General features: G+C 63.2%; 1 protein-coding gene across 1 annotated transcript; it reads left to right on the plus strand.

The window, feature by feature from the left end:
- The first annotated feature begins 6400 nt into the window (after nucleotides 1–6400).
- RNF44 (ring finger protein 44) lies at nucleotides 6401–17089 on the plus strand. The gene is given in 14 exon segments (XM_080398803.1): nucleotides 6401–7410; nucleotides 7412–7546; nucleotides 7548–7659; nucleotides 7662–7773; nucleotides 10824–11004; nucleotides 11406–11622; nucleotides 12148–12315; nucleotides 12498–12674; nucleotides 12872–13033; nucleotides 13115–13239; nucleotides 13407–13494; nucleotides 13623–13744; nucleotides 13860–13959; nucleotides 14074–17089. Coding segments are annotated over 14 exon segments (1824 nt in total). The 5' UTR covers nucleotides 6401–7348; the 3' UTR covers nucleotides 14137–17089.
- Nucleotides 17090–17750: the final 661 nt, after the last annotated feature.

The following is a 17750-nucleotide window of genomic DNA, read 5'->3' on the forward strand; positions in this document are numbered from 1 at the left end:
GAGGCTGGCCAGGCAGTGGGAGCCGTGCTCTGCGGTGTCATGCCCCTTGGGCAGTGGGTTTGGTTTAGCAGGTGAGCCGCAGCCCCTCCGCACCCCTCTGTGCCCCTCTGCATCGGGCGGCGGTGCCAGTAGAGCCAGGGCAGGTGTTGGCATGGGAGGTGAGGCAGGAGCCACCTGGGTGCATTTGGGAGGTTCTGGTGTCACCCTCCCTGCACACAGCCGTGCAGGGACGGGGCTTTGTCCCCCCAGAGCTTGCTTGGAGCTGAGCACTCTGGCTGGCAGCTATTCCTGTGTCCCAGTGACGTACCCCGGCAGGTACCAGTATGCTGGCCTGCCTGCAGGCAGGTTGGTGGAGATTGCAGTTTGGGCCCAGGCCTGTGGTCTGTCCATCACTGGCATTGTGTGGCTGGGGCTGCCTCCACGGTGTGTCCTGGCACCGGCAGGATGGGGACTGTGGCATCTCGCTGCTTTCTGGCTGAGCAAAGGCAGGAGGGAGGGATGTGTGTCTGAAGCAGAGGGAAATGGTGTGATAGGTGCTGGGTGGCACCTGGGTGCTGGCCCAGGGCAAGGACTGCCCAGTGTGCTGATCCATGGGCAGGCAGGCGCTCTGCCTGTCCACTGTCTGTGCGGCTCTCGCTGCTGCTGTGGTCCCTCCATCTGCTGCCAGGAGCTCCCCGCCGCAGCAGAGGGAGAGGCTTGCAGGGGTGGCGAGAACCATCTGGAGCCCCGGCTGCTCCAGCCACCGGCCTGGCACGTTGGCTGGGGGAAGGCGGCATGTGGCAGGGCAGCAGTGGAGGGCTGGGAAGGGCAGGAAATGGTGAGCCTGTGTGCTCAGGTCTCTGGGACAAGTCTTTTCTGCTTCGTGCGCAGGGAGGTTGGAGTAGTGGCGGCTGTTTTTGGTTCCTGGTTGGTGCTTGAGAAGGGCCCTGGCCCCAGTCATCAGCTGTGAGAACTGAGTCTCGTCCTTCTTCACCTTGGAGTGAGTGGAGAGGCGTCACCCTGCCTGTGTGCTTGCTGAGCTGCCTCACCTTTAGGGTGTTGGGGCCCCGTGCTGGGCCCTCCCTTCACTGGAGGGGGAGCATCACTGCTGCCTCTACTAAATCTGACCTCGGAAGCCATGCATGGCAGTGATGTTCCCTTGAGTGGTGAAATGCGCTGTCCCTACCTGCCATGTTGTGTGGCTCCCCTTTGGTGAGCGAGGAACAAAGAACGGGGAGAGGAGACTGCGAATCCCCATTGATTTGCACCATGGAAGCTGCCCGCTGTGTGTTTATGTCTGCCTGCCTGGGACCGTGGCTCTGCGAGGGGAATTGATCAAGCTGTAAAACCCAGAGCCAGCTAATGAAATAGGGACTATAGATTTTTATTTTAAATGGAAGAGAGTTTAGGGGAGATTTAATTATCCCTGTTTTATGGACCTGTTAGAGGAATGAAATAACAGCTGGCAGGTAGGGCCTGGGGCTTCAGCTCACAGCATTTCTTCCAGGTGTCTGCAGAGCTGGTGAAGTCCTGCCACCCCAGAGCAGCAGCGGTGAGTGAAGCTGCTTGGAGCAGAGCAGGACAGGGCGAAGTCCTGCTTGTCCTGCCAGGTCTTCCTGCTTCCCCGGTGGGAGTATCTGTGCTGAAATAGCAGAGGGGCTGGCCCTGGGGAGGTGGGCTCCCAGCCTGAACAGGGGCTGGTGTAAGAAGAGCTCTCCTTGTCCCTGGGGCTTGGCGTGGGGCTGTCCTCACACTGGTGGACACCAGAGGGTTCAGGAGCCCTGTGCTTGCTGGACTGTCTCCCTCCAGGTGTCATTTCCCTGGGCCTGTGGGCACTGAGCTCTCACTGAAGCCTGTGTACCTGCGCAGAGCGTGTGGGGTTTGTAAATGAGAGCTGCAGAGCGCTGGGATTTGCTGGGCTTAGCTGTGTGTCGGACACAAGCTGTAACGCTGTCACTACAGCCACTCCTACTGTGTGCATCCACTTCAACATCACGTGAGGCCAGCCGCGGGCACGGCTGGGGAGGTGGTGGTGAGGCAGCCAGCGGTGAGCAGCGCCGTGCTGATTTTCAGCAGAAAAGCATGGAGCTTTTGGGTGCTTATGGTTTTTCATCTCTGAATTGAGGAGCCAGTGCACAGCATTTTCCCACCATCCCCTGGCTCCCTGATCAGGGTGAGCTGGAGAAACGTGGTTTGTCACCTGTCCTGTGTAGGTGAATAGTTGACCAAGGGGTTTGTGTACCTGCCAGGCAGGCACAGCCCATGCCAGTCTGATGTCTCCAGAGGCTGCTAAAATGTCTGAGAAAGCTGCTGGTGCTGGGGAGTCCTCCCACAGGCCCTCTGACATTGGCGTGGCAGGAACTCGGGAGAGCCAGGCCCTGAGTCCTGTGGTCACGGAGCTGCGTGAAGATGTTGCATGGCTCCCTGAGACAGGTCAGTTCTGGAGGGGAGCAGTATGGATCCGTGCTGTCAGCTTGCAAGGGTGCTGGGGGAAGCCAGCCTGCCAACTCCCTGGGCAGCAGAGCCACCCCAGGGTGCGTATCCTTTCCTTCACTCTTGTACCTGGCGAGTCCTCAGCATTTCAGGGCAGGAGCCGTTTCCTGGAGAGCACAAGCAGCTCATGGGGGCCTGTGTCCAATACGAGATGTCTGGGTTTTCTGGAGCGGGGTGGTTTGGGAAGGCTTTCCTGGCTTTTGCTGTGTGCATGGCAGAGGGCGAGGTGAGCAGTGTCCCCAGCAAGCAGCAGTCATGACACATGACAGGCCTTGGGAATATTATTTTCCAGCTGCAGCCCAGTCCCTGGAGACCTGGCCTCGCTGGCTGCAGAGCTATAGCTGTGGTCTTTCCTTGGCTACCCTGGAAAGCAGGATGAGGGAGCTCAGCTCGACCGTGCAGAATGGAGGACTGGCCTGTGGTGCTGTGTGTTAGGAGCTGCTTTCCTCTCTGTTGAGCCTGTGTTGTGGTGACCCAGGGCTCTGGCACCTCTCACTGTTGCCTCCTGGGGAGGGATGGCCCGTGCTCTGGCCCTCCCTCCCCCCAGCCTGGCAGTGCTGAGCTGCGGTCCCCTCCAGCAGGTTGTCTTTTCCCTGCTGTGCTGGTGGGGCTCCCTGACTGGGTTTGCATTTTGAGCCAAATGTCTTAGTTGCTTTTCTCTCTGTGCCTGCGCTTTGGGAGAGCGGTGAACAATAAAAATCCGTCGGCGAGAGCCATAGCAGAGGTCAGCCGGCTCCTGTGCCCCAGGCTGCTCTGTTGTCACCGCACAGTCGCGCTTTGTGCACAGGGGCTGTCAGCTTTGAAGTCGTGTTTTTGCTCTTAAAACCAGCCCCAGGCGCTGGTGTGGGGTTCTCTGAGTGATGTACTGGGGAGGTATTGCAGCAAGCCGCCTTTACACTTAAGGCAGTGGTCGCTGCCTGTTTCAGTGCATCTTGTAAGCAGCCTCTTGGCAAATTTTAAATCAAGGACAAAAGAGGGTAAATGGTTGCTGAAAATCCTGAGTTTCTCTGAGCTTCTTTCTGAAAATGATCATTGTAGGTTGTTGGTGTCCCTGCAGGCTTCTTAAAATGCAAAACAAAACACCCAGCCCAACTTCCTGACTGTCACTAGCGCTTTCAAGAGACGCTTCGTTTTGCTGAGCGGTAACGAAATTGCTCTTTGCTGTCCACCAGCTTCTGGCTCTGCCCGTATCCTTTTGCTGGAGCCGCAACACCAGACAAAGCCGCTCTGCCTGAGCCCAGCCGGGAGCAGTGGGGAAGGTGTCTGGAGCCCAGCCTCTCCTGCCCTTGGCTGCTCACTTGGCAGACACTATTAACACTGTCCGCAGCATGTAGACAGCAGGCTGGACTCGGAGGGATGCTTGAGGAGAGGTGGAGGTGAGCTGGGGACTCCCAGGGACACTGGGGATGGGGAGGCGGGCTGAATCCCTGCTTCGTGGGCTGGCTCTGCCTGAGGAGAGATTGGGTCTGTTTTAGGAAAGAGCTGTCTGAAAGAACTAAAACGTGAAGGGTAGAGGAGTACAGAGTCCTGAGCCACAGTGCCTCATGGCAGAAGGGAAGTGGAGGACCAGGGAGGCTGCCTGGGCAGCAGGTTGGGGACAGATGGGGTGACATTGGCTTTTCTCCCCTCACCCACGTGCAACTGAGCTGTGGAACTAGCTGCTGCAGGATGCCAGGACAGACACAGGTGAGCGTGGTTCAGCATGCTTCTGGCCGGGGAAGAAGAGTCCACCCAGCAGAGCAGAGGACACAACCCATTGCTTGATGCCACTGAGCTACAGAGGTACCTGAGCTGGATCCGGCTGCTGCACCAGCAGCCTTCTGGTCATGCTATTCAGGTTGTGCTGGTGTTTCTAGGACAAACAAAGGAAGGTGGAGATATCTCTGCAGATTATTTACCCTGTCCTGAAGGAAATGAAGGCTTGTGCAAGGTTACTGTTTATTTGTGAGTTGTCTCCGCTCTGCTTTGAACTTGCTGGATGGTGTCAGTTGTGGTAGGGGTCAAGTGTGGTAGCTGTCTCAAAGGTCTTGGCTTGCTACAGGCTTTGGCTCTTGGTGAGGAAGATGCTGCTAGTTCTCCATCTGCAGTGCAGCTCAGCTGTGCTACTAGACATCAGAGAATCCACATGGGAGAGATCGACAGGAAACTGAGCGTTATCAGTTCCGCTGCCTGTGCAGCTACTCGCTCCTCATGTTAGCATCCTCCACGTGTGTGTGGCTGGAGGCGTTTGACGGGAGTGCTGTCAGTCTGGGGGTGTGAGTGGGTGTTGCGTGATCACGGCAGAGGCATCCTGCCTCCGCTCCCAGCGAACTTGGCTCCACTGGGGTATGCAGAGCAGGGAGGGAGCTTGTCCCCCCGTCTACCCAGCGGAGAAGCACTTCACCCTGCGGTGGCTGCTGATGTTGGGGTGTCCCATGTCCCCTGGTGCTTGTGTCAGGCTTTGGGTAGAGAGGGGACACTCCTGCTGCCCTCCTGCAGTCTGGGAGCTTCTGGGTACTTAGTGCTGGTTTCTTCTCACTTGTTTTCCAGGCACTGGGGAGGGGAGAAAAGGGTGTAGGACCTCTTCCTCTCCCCAGACTTGGGGGAGAGGCCAGGGAGAGTGTGGGGACAAGCTGCTGGCACAGTGGGTGCTGGGAAGAGGGCAGGGTAGAGCATACCTCCAGTGGGAGACGCGCTCACACCACTCGAATCACCCCAGCTAATCTGGTGACAGACCTGACCTATATATGGGGCAAGGGAGGCGGCCCGTCTGTGGCAGCAGATGGTGTCTTAAAGAGCCTGGGCTCGGGGAGGCTTTGGTTCTGCCGGTCCCTGGCTCTCTTGAGGGATGTGATGGGCTGCCTGCTGGCTGCAGAGTAGATGGGTTCAGCCTGAGTAGCCCCCACAGGTAGAGAGCTTTCTAAGGCTGCTGCCTGGCACGTGGGGTTCCTGCTTACGTGGCGTGTCACAGATCCCTTGTCCTGGCCTAGAAGCACTGACCAGTGCTGCTGTCCATGGCCAGCCTTGCTGTAGCACCAGAGAGGGTGTCACTTGGGCTCCTCACATGGCCCTTCCAGGCAGAGCTCCGAGGCTGGGGCAGTGTGATGTTGGTGGCGGTGTGTGTGGCTGTGGTCCTGAGACGGCACAGGGCAGGTGTGGGCTGAGCCGCTTCCATGTGCTGTAACCCTGCGGCTGGATGTGCCTCATGGATGCCCTCACAGGAGCTGGCTAGGCGGGCTCAGCACGGCTGTATATGGCGTGGCTGGACGTGGCTCTGCCACAGAAACAGTCCAGCCCGACTGGGCAGGGAGCATGACCAGTGAGTGCCTCGCTGGTAAGCCATGCTCCATTGACGGCTTCTCCTGATGCTGTCCTGAGGACATCAATAGCTGCTGGCCATGGAGGAGCTGGTGATGCTGGAGCGGGTCCGAAGGGAGTGTCTGCACTGATCTTCACCATCTGTGGCCTCTGCCTGCTGTCAGTGCTCTGCCCAGGATCAGACCGTGTCCTGGCAGCCTTGTAAAGGTGCGGTGCTGCCTCTGCCTGCAAACAGTGACAAGGTCAAAGTGCGGAGTGCTGTTTTCCTCCTCTTCCCTCTAGTCCCCAGCTCTTGAAGCGAAGAGGCCATAGTGGAGCAGACCTTGAGGGGTGATCATTCAGATCTGAGCTGATGATTCACACCTTTGGCTGTTTCCTTCAAACATGTGTTTGTCTGAGCACATGGCTCTGACCCTGTCATAGGGGTGTGCCATGCTGCTTTCTAGTCCTGTGTGTCCCCTGCCATGGGGACAGAAGCAGCTGGCTGTGGTGCTGTTGACAGCTGTGGCAGAAGGAGCTTGCCCCAGGATGCTCCATGTCCCAGGGGGTCCTCGAGGCTGGTGCGGTTCATCCTGTGCACTGGGATTCAGAGGTGAGAGCTGGTGAACTGGCCTTGAGAGGGACCTGGAGGGAGCTGGGCATGGGGCTGGGCTGGGGCAAAACTGAATCCAACCGCTCGTTGCAATGATGAGCCTACTGAATCATTAAATCATTGCCACTGCTCTGAGGTTTCCTTTGAAAGGGGCGATGTTACAAATTAATCAGCTCCCTTTTGGTTGTCAGCACTTTAAAGCCCAGCTGTCAGGGGAGGGCTGGTTTATAGGCATTACATCAGGGCTGCCGGGTGGCTGACTCGCCTACCTGGGAATTTCTAAGTGTGCCTTGTAACCCGGGGAAGTTTGGCTTGGCTGCAGCATCTGGCTCTCAGCAGAGCCGCCGCGATGCGCTCTCTGGAGCACGGAGGTTTGACTGGCGCGGCCGGGGGCATGCGGGGGCCGGCGGCACAGCCTCCCCGTGGCAGCGGCCAGCCGGGCGGCTTGCTCAGCAGACCTGCAGGCGGTGCTCCGAGGAGTTGCTGCTCCTTGTTGAGCCGAGGGGAGAGAGCTGGAGGCTTTTCTGAAGGAAAAGGGGCTTTTCCGGTGCCTGGAAGCTGGAACTGGGTAGAGATGCCCGGGGGGAGCCGCGTGTGCCCGGCAGGCCGCCGGTGCGGACACAGGGCTCGGTCTTTGGGAGCCGGAGGGGAGCGGCTTCTCCATCCTGCCGCCCCTGCCCGGGAGGGCGGCGGGGAGCCCCATGCTCCTGCCGTCGCCTCCCCCAGACCGGGCCTTCCGCTCACCAGGCAGCCAGAGCGCGGTGCCGGGGGCCGGCCGGGAGCGCACGGCGCTGCCGGCCCGCCGGACTCACGTAGCTGCCAGCCCGTCGGACCGGGGCCTGGTGGGGCCGGGAGCGGCGGGCGAGGCGCCCTCGGCGCGGCCCCGCGGAGCCCGGTGTGGCCGGTACCGGGCCGGGGCCGTTGCTAGGACACGGCCCGCGGAGCCCGGCGCTGCCCCGCGTGGCGGCCCGGCCCCGCGCCTCCAAGATGGCTGCGGAGCGTGACACGCCTGGTCACGTGGGGCGCGCGCGCGCCGCACCGCTCCCCCCCCCCCCCCCGCCCGCCGCGCGCGCCCCCGGGGCCTCCGAGTGTTGTGACTCTTGTCCGGTGCGTCCCGCCGCCGCCGGTTCTTAAAGGGGCAGGCACCCCCCCTGCGCCCCATCCCGCCCCGGCCCGGCGGCGGCTGCCCTGGCCCGCCGTGGCCGCCCGGCCGCCCCGCGCCGCGGAAAACAAAGAGGCACCGGAAACAGCGGCGGCGGAGAGGGGGCCGGCCCGGCGGGGGGCGGGAGGGAGGGCCGGCGGCGGGCGGGCGGAGGGGCAGGCCCGGGCCCGGCGTTGGCGAACAAAGAGCGGCGGGAGGGGGCGGGGGTGCCGCAGCGGCACCGGAGCGGCGGCCCAGGCCATCGGTGCAGGTAGGTGCGGGCGGGGGGGCAGGGGGGAGCGGGGGCCGCTCCCCGGACCCCCGGCGGCACCTGCCCCGGGCAACGGTGGCGGCGGCGGCGGGGCCCGGCGGCCGCCTTTGTTATTGCTTTTGTTTGGCGCCGAGCACATGGCCCCGGAGCGGCCGCTCTTAAAGCCACAGCTCCGCGCCCGGCACCAGCACCGGCGGGGCTCCGCTGCCGCGGCGGGGGGGCGCGGGCTGCCGGCCGGGCGGCGCACCCCCGGGGCTCAAGGCTGGGGTGCGCTCCTGGGGTGCTGCGAGGTGGGGTGCCCCGCCGGGGCGCTCCGGGATGTGCCGCCCGCCCCGCCGCCGTCCCCGAGACCCCAGGGGCTGGGCTGGGGTTTGGGGTCGGGGTCGGCGGGGCGGCTTCCGAAGAGGCTGCCGGTGTGGCGGGGCCAGGGGTGACCCCGCTCCCGGGGGGAGTTGGCGGCGTTCGCGATGGGAACGGCGGGGAAGGGGCTGCGGGGGAGTCCGGGGTGCCGGGACGGAGCCGGTGACGGGTGGCACGGTGGTCGCAGGACCCCCGGAGAGGCGACGGCGGGCGGGCGGCTCCCCCGGCAGCCCCGGAGCCCGGCGCTGCCCGAGCAGATGGCACCGGGCGTGAGCGCTGGCGCGCTGCTAACTTTGTTCTCGGCGGGGCCCGGGAGCCGCCTCGCCCCCCGCCCCACCGAGGGGCTGCGGGGCCCGGGGTCCCCTTTGCTGCGGGGCGGCGGTGGCCTCCGCAGGGTCACGGTGACCCTGCCCGGGGTGGTCGCTGGCTCCCAGCCACGGGTGTGAGGGAGGGAGCCGGGTGTGCCTGCGTGGGACAGGAGGGTGGGTGCCTTGGGTGGGGGTTCCCGGTTGTGGCAGGGACGGGGGGCCATGCCAGCCCTGCGCCCCTAGGTCACGGCTGTCCCGGTGACTTGGGGACATCCTGCCTGCGGGAGATGTGTCCTGGGAGCCAGGGCAGCCCCCCTGCTCCGGGGGTCCTGCCACCAGGCGAGCCCCTGCGTGGATTTAGTGTCCCTGTGCGGAGGCGCTCCCTGTCCCCGAGCCCATCGCTGGGGTGTCTCGGCTGGAAGGTGCCCGTCGGGTCACGCAGGGCCTTTGTACCGTGTGCTCGGAACTGGAAGCAGCAACACCTCGGGGAGACTCCTGGGGAGCGGGGTTAGACCTGGGCCCCTGCGGCAGCCTGGCCCGCAGCCCCCCGGCAGGGTGCCTGGCACCTGGCATGAGGCTTGGGGACAGCATAAAACACCCGTGGGGCAAACCCCTGTCCTTGAGCACGGCCCCTTCCCCAGCGGCAGCCACAGACAGGCTCCTGGGGGGGCCTCAGCCAGTGGCTTTCGGTTGTTAGTTTTTTGGGTTTTTTTTTTTTTTTTTCCTTTTCCCCTGAAACAGAGAGTAATTTGCTTTCAGCACTCAGAACGGTATAGAGATGGGGGTGAGGTTCAGAAGAGACTGGTGTGTGGCACAGGGCTTGCCCCAGTGACTTCCCGCAGGAGTTGGTGATGCCTGTCACCCCAGGTGTGATATTGTAGCTTCGCTCTGCTGGTGTGAGACACCCCACCACCATCACCCATATTCTCCTGGGGCTGAGCAGTGCTCCCTGGGCTCGAGGTGCCCTTCACGGCCCCAGTGTGCCTCTGCTATGAGCATGGAGGAGGAGAAGGGTTGCAGAAGGGTCTGTGTCGGGTGGGTGCACCACCAGCCTGCAGGCAAGCTGGATTTAAGGGCACGTGGGGTGCAGTGCCAAGGCCATGGCTACTCCCACTTGCTGGCCTTGGCTGTGGAGGCCGAGGGAGGCTGGCAGAGGAGCCTGCTGGGCAGTGGGAGGGTGCCCAGTGGAGGCCTCTTGGAGGGGGTTTGGACCCACATGGAGCCAGGGAAAGGCCCCTTTGGGACCAGGGGAACCAGAGCCTGGGGAAAAAGTAGCCCTGTGTGCAGATATCTCCTCTGCAAAGTTCCAAGCTTCACTGGGGCTGTGCGGCTGAAGTGTGTGGTGGGAGGGGGGCTCTGGCGTGGGGACACCACCCTGGGTGCAGGAAGGGAGGTGGGGCAGGGTCCGCATGGGCTGTGTTCCCACTGACCCCCTCCCTGCCTGTGGAGGTGGATGGCAGAGTGGAGCTGCCTGCCCGGCTTCAGCTGCAGCCCACGCATGTCCCCCTCTCCACGGGGATGTGCAGTTTCGCCCTGTGTGTAGCAGGGAGTTGACACACACAGACTGAGCCAGAGCAGGGCCGTGAGCTGCCGTGTCCCCTGCCAGTCCCCTGTGCCTGTCACTGGGGCAGCAGCATTGGTCCAGAGTAGGATGTGAAGGAGCCCAGCAAGAGAGAGCAGCCCCTAGAGCAGCACTGGAGCCTGTCTTGGCCAAGGACACACTGGACCACCCCCCGGTTCAGGCTCCCTGTTGGCCAGTGAGCAGCCTGGGGTGCTGCCGCAGCCACGGGGCCCTTCGCTGCTTGCTTTTTTTCTCTGTGCCAAAAACAAGTGCTTCTCTCTCATTTGGTGTCTGTGTCTTCCATGGGGAGGTGGCTCTGGCCATGCAGTGGAGGGACAGTAACTGGGCAACTGTGGGGGGTGAATGGGCTCTTCCTAGCCCCTGCTGCCCCCCCCTCAGGGACGAATTCGGCTCTAGGAGGTGGGGTGGGCACAGGTCTAGGTCCCAGAGCAGCAAGAGCTCCAGTCATTTGCATTACCATCCCTGAGGGGAGGGAGCAGCAGGCTGAGCTGTGCAGGGACGGTGGCTCTGGGGTGGCTCAGTCACTTGTGTGGTGTGGGTGGCAGGGCTCCCAGCGCGGAGGGGGCAGGAGCAGGAGCCAGGTGGGCTGCATCCCCCTCAGCATGTCCACGCGTGCAGTGGCTGCCCCAGCGTTGCTCTGTGCCTCTGTTCCCTTTCCTCTTCCCAAAGCAGGTGGTGGGGAAGTATGCTGGGGGGGGGGCGTTGCTGCCCGGACCTGGGGTGTGGGGAGGATCTGGGGCTTCTGCAGCCCTGCACAGCCCCAGGGGTCAGAGTGCTGTGACCCGCTGTCCTTCTCGCAGCATCCAAGGTGCTGGTGTCTTGCCCTACCTGGAGCCTGAGGTCCCGTGTGCCCATCCGCCTCCCGACGTCACCAATGCGACCATGGGAACTGGCAGTGAATAGGCGGCCGCCCTCTGCCCCTTTTAACCAGCGCCGTTTCTCGGGGGGACCCTGCAGCAGCCCCGACCACCTCCAGCGAAGGTACGGGGTGCAGGGTGGTGCGACGCCCTGTCACCCATGGTGTGTGGGCACGGTTCCGTGGTCCTGCTGGAGCAAGGCAGCGGCTCCTGGGGGGGCCTGGGGGGAGATCGCGGCAGGGAAGCACGTCCACCTGGCCCGGCCGATGGGTCCCCAGGGAGCTGGGGTCCCTTTTATCCCTTTTGTGCTGAGGACATGGCGAGGGGGGCATGTGCAGGGTGAGCAGAGGAGCTTTTTGGAGCTCCACAGGCAGACGAGGAGCCTGGCCTGGCACAACGCCCTGAGCATCTTGCTCCGGCAGCCGGGCTGGCACTGACCTGCCCACAGCCACTCTGCCCGGGGCTGTGGTGCCCCTGGCCAGGGGGTCACTCCTGCTCTGTTTCTCTCCTGCGGTGGCCCCGCAGCCCCCCTGCCAGGCGTCAGTGGGGACGACGCGACCGACCTCTGGCAACCCTGCTGGGCCAGGATGAGCCCCAGCTGCACCCTGCCTTCCCCCAGCAGCCGCACATCCCTGTAGATGAGCCCCGTGCCTACGCTCTCCCCAGCACGCCGCCACGAATGCTTCACCCAGCCGCTCACCCACCCCACCAGAACCCATTCATGGTGGATCTGCATGACCAGGTAGGTGCCGTAGCCCTCAGCCCCAGTGCTAAGGGGAGACCTTACGGTGACTCCACGCTGGTGTCTGGGGCAGCGGTCCTAAGACATGTCCCTGGGTCCCCTCTGACCAGTTGATTGCTGATGGGAGCACCCAACCCTGAGGCTGCTGGTGCTCTTGCCTGCTGAGCACTTAAACTCTGGGGTCCCCCTGCCAACTTGGGTGTGCCCAGGGCGGTCCCTGCTCCCAGGGTCTGGGGACAGTCCCCTCTTAGGGTTGTTCATATCAGAATGGTCACCATCATCTGTGGTGGCAGTCCTGGGTTAGAGGCTGTGCCAGCCTGTCTGTGGGGAGCGAAGAGGGGTCCAAAACCCACCTCAAACCCAGGCTGCACTCAGCCCCACTCCCCTGGCCACACCAGTGGAACGGAGGTGCCGGGTGGTTGTGTCCCAGCGCTGGGTGCTCAGCGCCCTGCTGCCACCCCGCCGGGATGGGGACAGCTCAGTTGGATCTGTACCCTGACTGTGCCTTTGGCCCCTTGTCCTCAGGTGCACCAGGGACCTGTCCCTCTCTCCTATACGGTTACCACCGTCACGACGCAAGGCTTCCCCATCCACGCCGGCCAGCACATCCCTGGGTGCAGCACCCAGCAGCTCCCAGCATGCTCAGTGATGTTCAGTGGACAGCACTACCCGCTCTGCTGCCTCCCGCCCCCGGTGAGTCATGGCAGGGGACACCCACAGGGGATCTCTGGGGCCAGCCTGGGCTGTGGTGCCTGGAGGTTGTGTGGGTACCCAGCCGGGGCACAGGGTCTGTTGGAGGCCCTGGGGAGGGGGCAGGTGTGTAGCCATGCCCACAGCAGGTGTCTGACCCCTGTTTTTCTCTCTCACCCCCACAGCTGATCCAGGCATGTGCCATGCAACAGCTTCCCGTCTCCTACCAGACGTTCCCCCCCATCATCTCCAGCGACCACTACATCCTGCACCCTCCGCCGCCGCCAGTGCCCCCACACCAGCCGCCCCACATGGCCCCCCTGGGGCAGTTTGTACCTCTCCAAGCCCAGCATCCGCGCATGGTGAGTTGGGGTGGGGGTGCAGGCTGGGGACACTCCATACCCTGTGGCCCAACGAAGACCACCTTGGGGTCTTCTACAGTCCCTGTGGGTCTCAGCTGGGGGTGATGGGTGGGATGCCCAGGGTGCCTTTATCCTGCTAGTGTCGGGGGCGGGGGGGTGTAATTTGGGACGCCCCTCCCAGCCTGTTTCCCCTACAGCCTCTGCAGAGGATAGACAATGACGTGGACCTGCGAGGGGAGCAGCACCCCATCGCGGGCTTCACGTACCCCCCGTCCCACCACGCTCCCACGCTGTCCCCCTCTGTGCCGCTGCATTACCTCCCCCACGACCCACTGCACCAAGAACTGCCATTTGGCGTGGTGAGTCCCTGTCTTGTGGAGGGGTGAGGGGGACACACCATGGGGCTGGCACAGCTCTGAGTGCCCCATCTCTCCCTGCAGCCATACCCCCACATGATGCCCCGGCGGCTGAACACCCAGCGGTACCGGCTGCAGCAGGCGCTGCCCCCGCCACCCCCCCCGCCGCCGCCCCCCCCGTACTACCCGAGCTTCCTGCCCTACTTCCTGTGAGTACTGGGGTGAGGGTACGGTGGGATGTGTGGGGTGGGGGTGACGCTGCGGATGGGGACGCGGCAGCCCGGCCTTGGCACAGGTGACTCCATCCCCCTGGGGATGCCAGGGTGGAGGTTGGGGTTTGCCGCCCCACGCTGACCACCCCGTCCTTCCCTGCCAGCTCTATGCTTCCTGTGTCGCCGACAGCCGTGGGGCCCACGATCAGCCTAGACCTGGACGTGGATGATGTGGAGATGGAGAATTACGAGGTGTGTCAGCTCTGCTTCCTGTGGGGTGATGGGATGGCGGAGCTGGGGAAGGTTGGGGATGGCTCTGCCAGGGTGGGTGCTGTGCCGGGGCATGAGCTGAGCTGAGCCGGCCTCTGCGTCTCCTTCAGGCGCTGCTGAACCTGGCCGAGCGGCTGGGGGAGGCCAAGCCGCGGGGACTCACCAAAGCAGACATCGAGCACCTCCCGTCCTACCGCTTCAACCCTGAGAGCCACCAGTCCGAGCAGACCCTGTGAGTGAGCCGAGGGCACAGATGGGGTGTCTGGTGGGGGAGCATGGGTGTGCCTGGCAGGGGGCTGGGGGCCGGGGCCTTGTGGCAGGGACATACTGATGGCTGCCTCCCCCAGGTGCGTCGTGTGCTTCAGCGACTTCGAGGCCCGGCAGCTTCTCCGCGTCCTGCCCTGCAACCACGAGTTCCACGCTAAGTGTGTCGACAAATGGTTAAAGGTACTGCCTGTGCTTCTCTGCTTCTGCAGTGCTGCGGGGGGTGCAGATAGCGGCTGGCCTCGGTGCCGTGGGGTGCCTGCTCACTTGCCCCTGTCTCTCCCTCCTCACCCGCAGGCAAACCGCACGTGCCCCATCTGCCGGGCAGACGCGTCGGAGGTGCAGCGGGAGGCGGACTGAGGCTGGCAGGCGCTGTGCCGCACAATTCGTTAGAGGATGAGGACACGCCGGGCCAGGGGCGGGGGCCGCTGCCCGCTGCTAGGGCCTGACCCTGCGCTTACCCCTCCTCCCCAAAGCCTCTCCTCGGATGTGGTGAGCATTGAGCAGTCCGGGCTCCCGGCCAGCCCTCCTCCTCCCCGCCAGGGCACGGACTCGACCGGACGCCTGCCCGCTGCGCTCCCAGGGCCCCGAATCGTGTTGTGCTGGAGGCGGGAGGCACGTGGCCGTGCCCTCCCGTGCTCCAAAGACGCTGTTGTTCCTCCATCACTTTCCAGGTCTTTGTACTCTGCTAGGGAATTAGTGTTTTTTCCCTTTGTCACTCACTTTTTTTGTTTTTTTGTGGTAGGGTTCCCTCCCCTCCACCTCCGTTTCCTTTTCCATCACGTTTTTTGGTTCCGTGGCCGTTTGACCCAGTGATGTGCGGGCGGCTCCTCCCCTCGGCATTGCTTGCGGAGGATGCGGGGAGGAGAGAGGAGGGAGCGCTGCAGGTTTGGTGCCGGCAGCACCCTGAGCCGGGCAGCCGGAGGAGGTGGCTGGCAGAGCGTGGCCAAGGTGGGACACCAGCAGCCCCGCAGCGTGGCCGGAGCAGGAACGCCTCCAACCCCGCTCCCGCACGCAGCCCGGCGCAGCCCCTCTCCCACCTCAGCTGCCCCGGGGAGCCCCGGAGGGTCCTGGCTGATTGGGGTCTTTCGCCGGTGGGAGGCCGGTGCTGGCACGGCCCCGGCCCCTCTCCCTGTTCATTCCCCATGGCCGGCCAGCACAGCGACCGGGACTGGGCCTGTGTGGCATCCCGCGAGGCAGCCAGGGCCTGGGGCAGGGGGGGACCTGGCAGCCGTGGGCATGCGGTGTCCCCAGCGTGCCGCCTGGCCCCGGCTCCCGCTGTTGTTTCTCTGTCCCACCGCCATAAATCAAAATGGCCCCACGCCCCCGTCCTGCTGGCTGGACGGCACGGCGTGCTGGGCAGTGGGGGCCGTCTGGGCTGCGGTGGGTGCCCCCGGCCCCCGCAGCAAGGGGGGGTGTTTATCTGTAACCTCATGGTGTATTTTCAGTGCCACCCCGGCTGGCGCGGGGGGAGCTGTGAGTAGCCCCCGCCACCGTATCCTCCCGGCCGCACGGGGCTGGCCGCGCGGGTGCCCCGTTGGTGCAGGCCCAGGGAGAGAAGCCACCGTCGCCCGGCTCCAGCAATCCCGCGTGGCCGTTGTTTTGCATGATTAATTAGCGAGGAGGGTGACGGGAGGCGGTGGCGGAGGGTAGCGGTGAGAGGCCCACCCTCCCCTCGCGGTGCGCGTTGCCGACGCCTGGGAGCCTCCGAGCGCGGACGCCAGCCCTATGTAAATGTTCACAAATATGCATGCATGTCTGACCAGCTTGGAACGTGGTCTTGGCTACGTCTAGCCGGCTGTGGGGTGAGGGGGGTGGGGAGAGGGGTTTTCGTGCTCAGCTGATACTGCCATGCACTGTACTGCACATGTCCGCAACGCCACAGCAGGACCGTGAGACTTTCAGGGCCGTCCCCGTGGGGTCTGCGCCCCTCCGAGCGGGAGGCGGCGGCATGGGGGGCGCCCGCGGTGGCGGCGTGTGCAAGGGGACGGGGTGGGAAGGGGGGGCCGCTCCCCGCGGGGCGGGGGGCAGGCGGCGGGGCTGGCCCCCGGCATGGCCTTGGCCGCCTCGTCGGGGCTGGGTGTGAGGCGAGGGGCCGCGCCCAGCAGGTGGGTGGGCGGGACGGTTCTCCCTGCGCTGCCACGCCATAGGCCCGGGGAGCGGTGCCCATCACTGCGCCGCTGAGGTAGGCCTGCTCCCGATTGGCAGAGGGCTGCGCACCGCCTCCGCCAATCGCAGGCCACTCGCAGCACGCTGGTGGGCTGGGCCCAGTCTCTACCCAGCCAGTCAGCTGCGGGGGGTCAGCGAGTGGCGTGTCGCTATTGGCTGGCTCCCCCTTGCCTCCCTTTTCCCAGCCTCCCCGGCGGCCGCCCTCCGGTGCGAAATGTTGAGGCCGAGGGCCCTGGCCCGGCACCACCAGCTCCGCCGTGGCGTGGGCGCTGGCACCGCTGGGCTCGGTGCCCCTTGGGCAGGACCCCGGCCCCCTCCCCGTCCCTCACTCAGTGACAGATAACCAAAGGAGTCCCCGTGCCGCGCGGCGGCCTCGCGCCCCCGGAGACGCCCCCCTCCTCCCCTCCCGCCCTCGCGGTGCCCAGGGAGCCAGGAAAGCCTTACGGTCCTTTGACGGCGACTCGAAAGCTCACAGCTCGTGTGCTGCAGAATTTATTCCAATGAGCAGCTAAAAGTATCATTTAAAAAAAAATAACAAAAAGAAAAAATTACAAAAAAAAATACTAAAAAACAATTATTTAGGGTGTTTGTGATTGCTGACTGCGCTGTAGATACCACTGTTTACCAATGATTTCCTGTGGTGGGATAGTGGACTGTTTACTGTTCTATTATACCAGTCCCCGGGCCCTCCGGTGGGACCCCCGCGGCCCCCGCGGCTCCCCGGAAGGTGCTAGGACGTGTGTTCTGTGTTAGAAAGTTTTTATATATATATATATATATATAAATATATATATATAATTTTTTTTGCTCTGTTACTTGCACATTTTACAGTTACCTCATTTTTCCCATGTATGTATTTGAAAAAAGGCTAATATATAGAAAAAAAAAGGTTCTTAAAGCTCTAAAAGTGTTTGTTTGTTTTCCATTCCATTGGAATCATATTGGTTTTGTAGCATTTAACATAACTAGTATGTTGTATTATATATATGTGTATTATACTGATTGAAATTTTTAACAGATTTGTACTTTTTTTAAAATGAAAGTTGCTAGTTCTGCTTGACCAAGTAGTGCAATCATTATTTTTTTTAATGTTGTGGCTGATTTTGAGAGGGATATTCACTAATAAATGTATGATGTATACCAACATGCTGTGCCCCGGCTCTTGTCTCGGCAGTGGCTTGAGGGGGGCTGGGGGAGCCCGGCCCAGCCCTGCGGGGTCCCCCGGGGTGGCAGAGGCCAGGCCAACACGGTGGTCAGGGATAGGGGTCCCGAGGCAGTCACCGAGCAGGTGGAGGGAGGGTACAGAGCCCCCAGAGATGGGGCTCGTATGAGAGGCCAGGGGAGCCCAAGGGTGGGAGCAAGAGGGGTCTGTGACCCAGCACCACAGCCCCCCTCGTTCCCACGTGGAGATCCTTCACAGCTTGCACGGAGATGGAAAGTCCTCCCAGCTGCCATCCTGGGACAAGCGCATCTTCGTGGCTGGCTCCAGCAACACTGGGGGGAGCAGCTTCCACTCTGGCAGCCCACCCCCCCAGCATGCCCACAGCAATCCCTGTGCTCCCTGCTGGGTGGGAAACCAGCCCAGCCCAGCCGGCCCCAGCACCCCAATAGCCACGTGCCCAGCACTTCTGGCTGAGCAGGGTGGACACATTGCCCCTGCTGGAGCTCTGGCAGCCAAGGCTGGTAGCAAGGGCGCTGCCCCAGAGGGCTCTACGGCCAGAAAGGGAACAGCTCCTGCTTTGGGTGGAAAACGGTCAGTTCTCCGTTGAAAAGCCATGCCAGGCCCCAGAGCCACCAGGAGAGAT

Source organism: Falco punctatus (assembly GCF_963210335.1).
Source record: "Falco punctatus genome assembly, chromosome: 8".
Classification (NCBI taxonomy): domain Eukaryota; kingdom Metazoa; phylum Chordata; class Aves; order Falconiformes; family Falconidae; genus Falco; species Falco punctatus.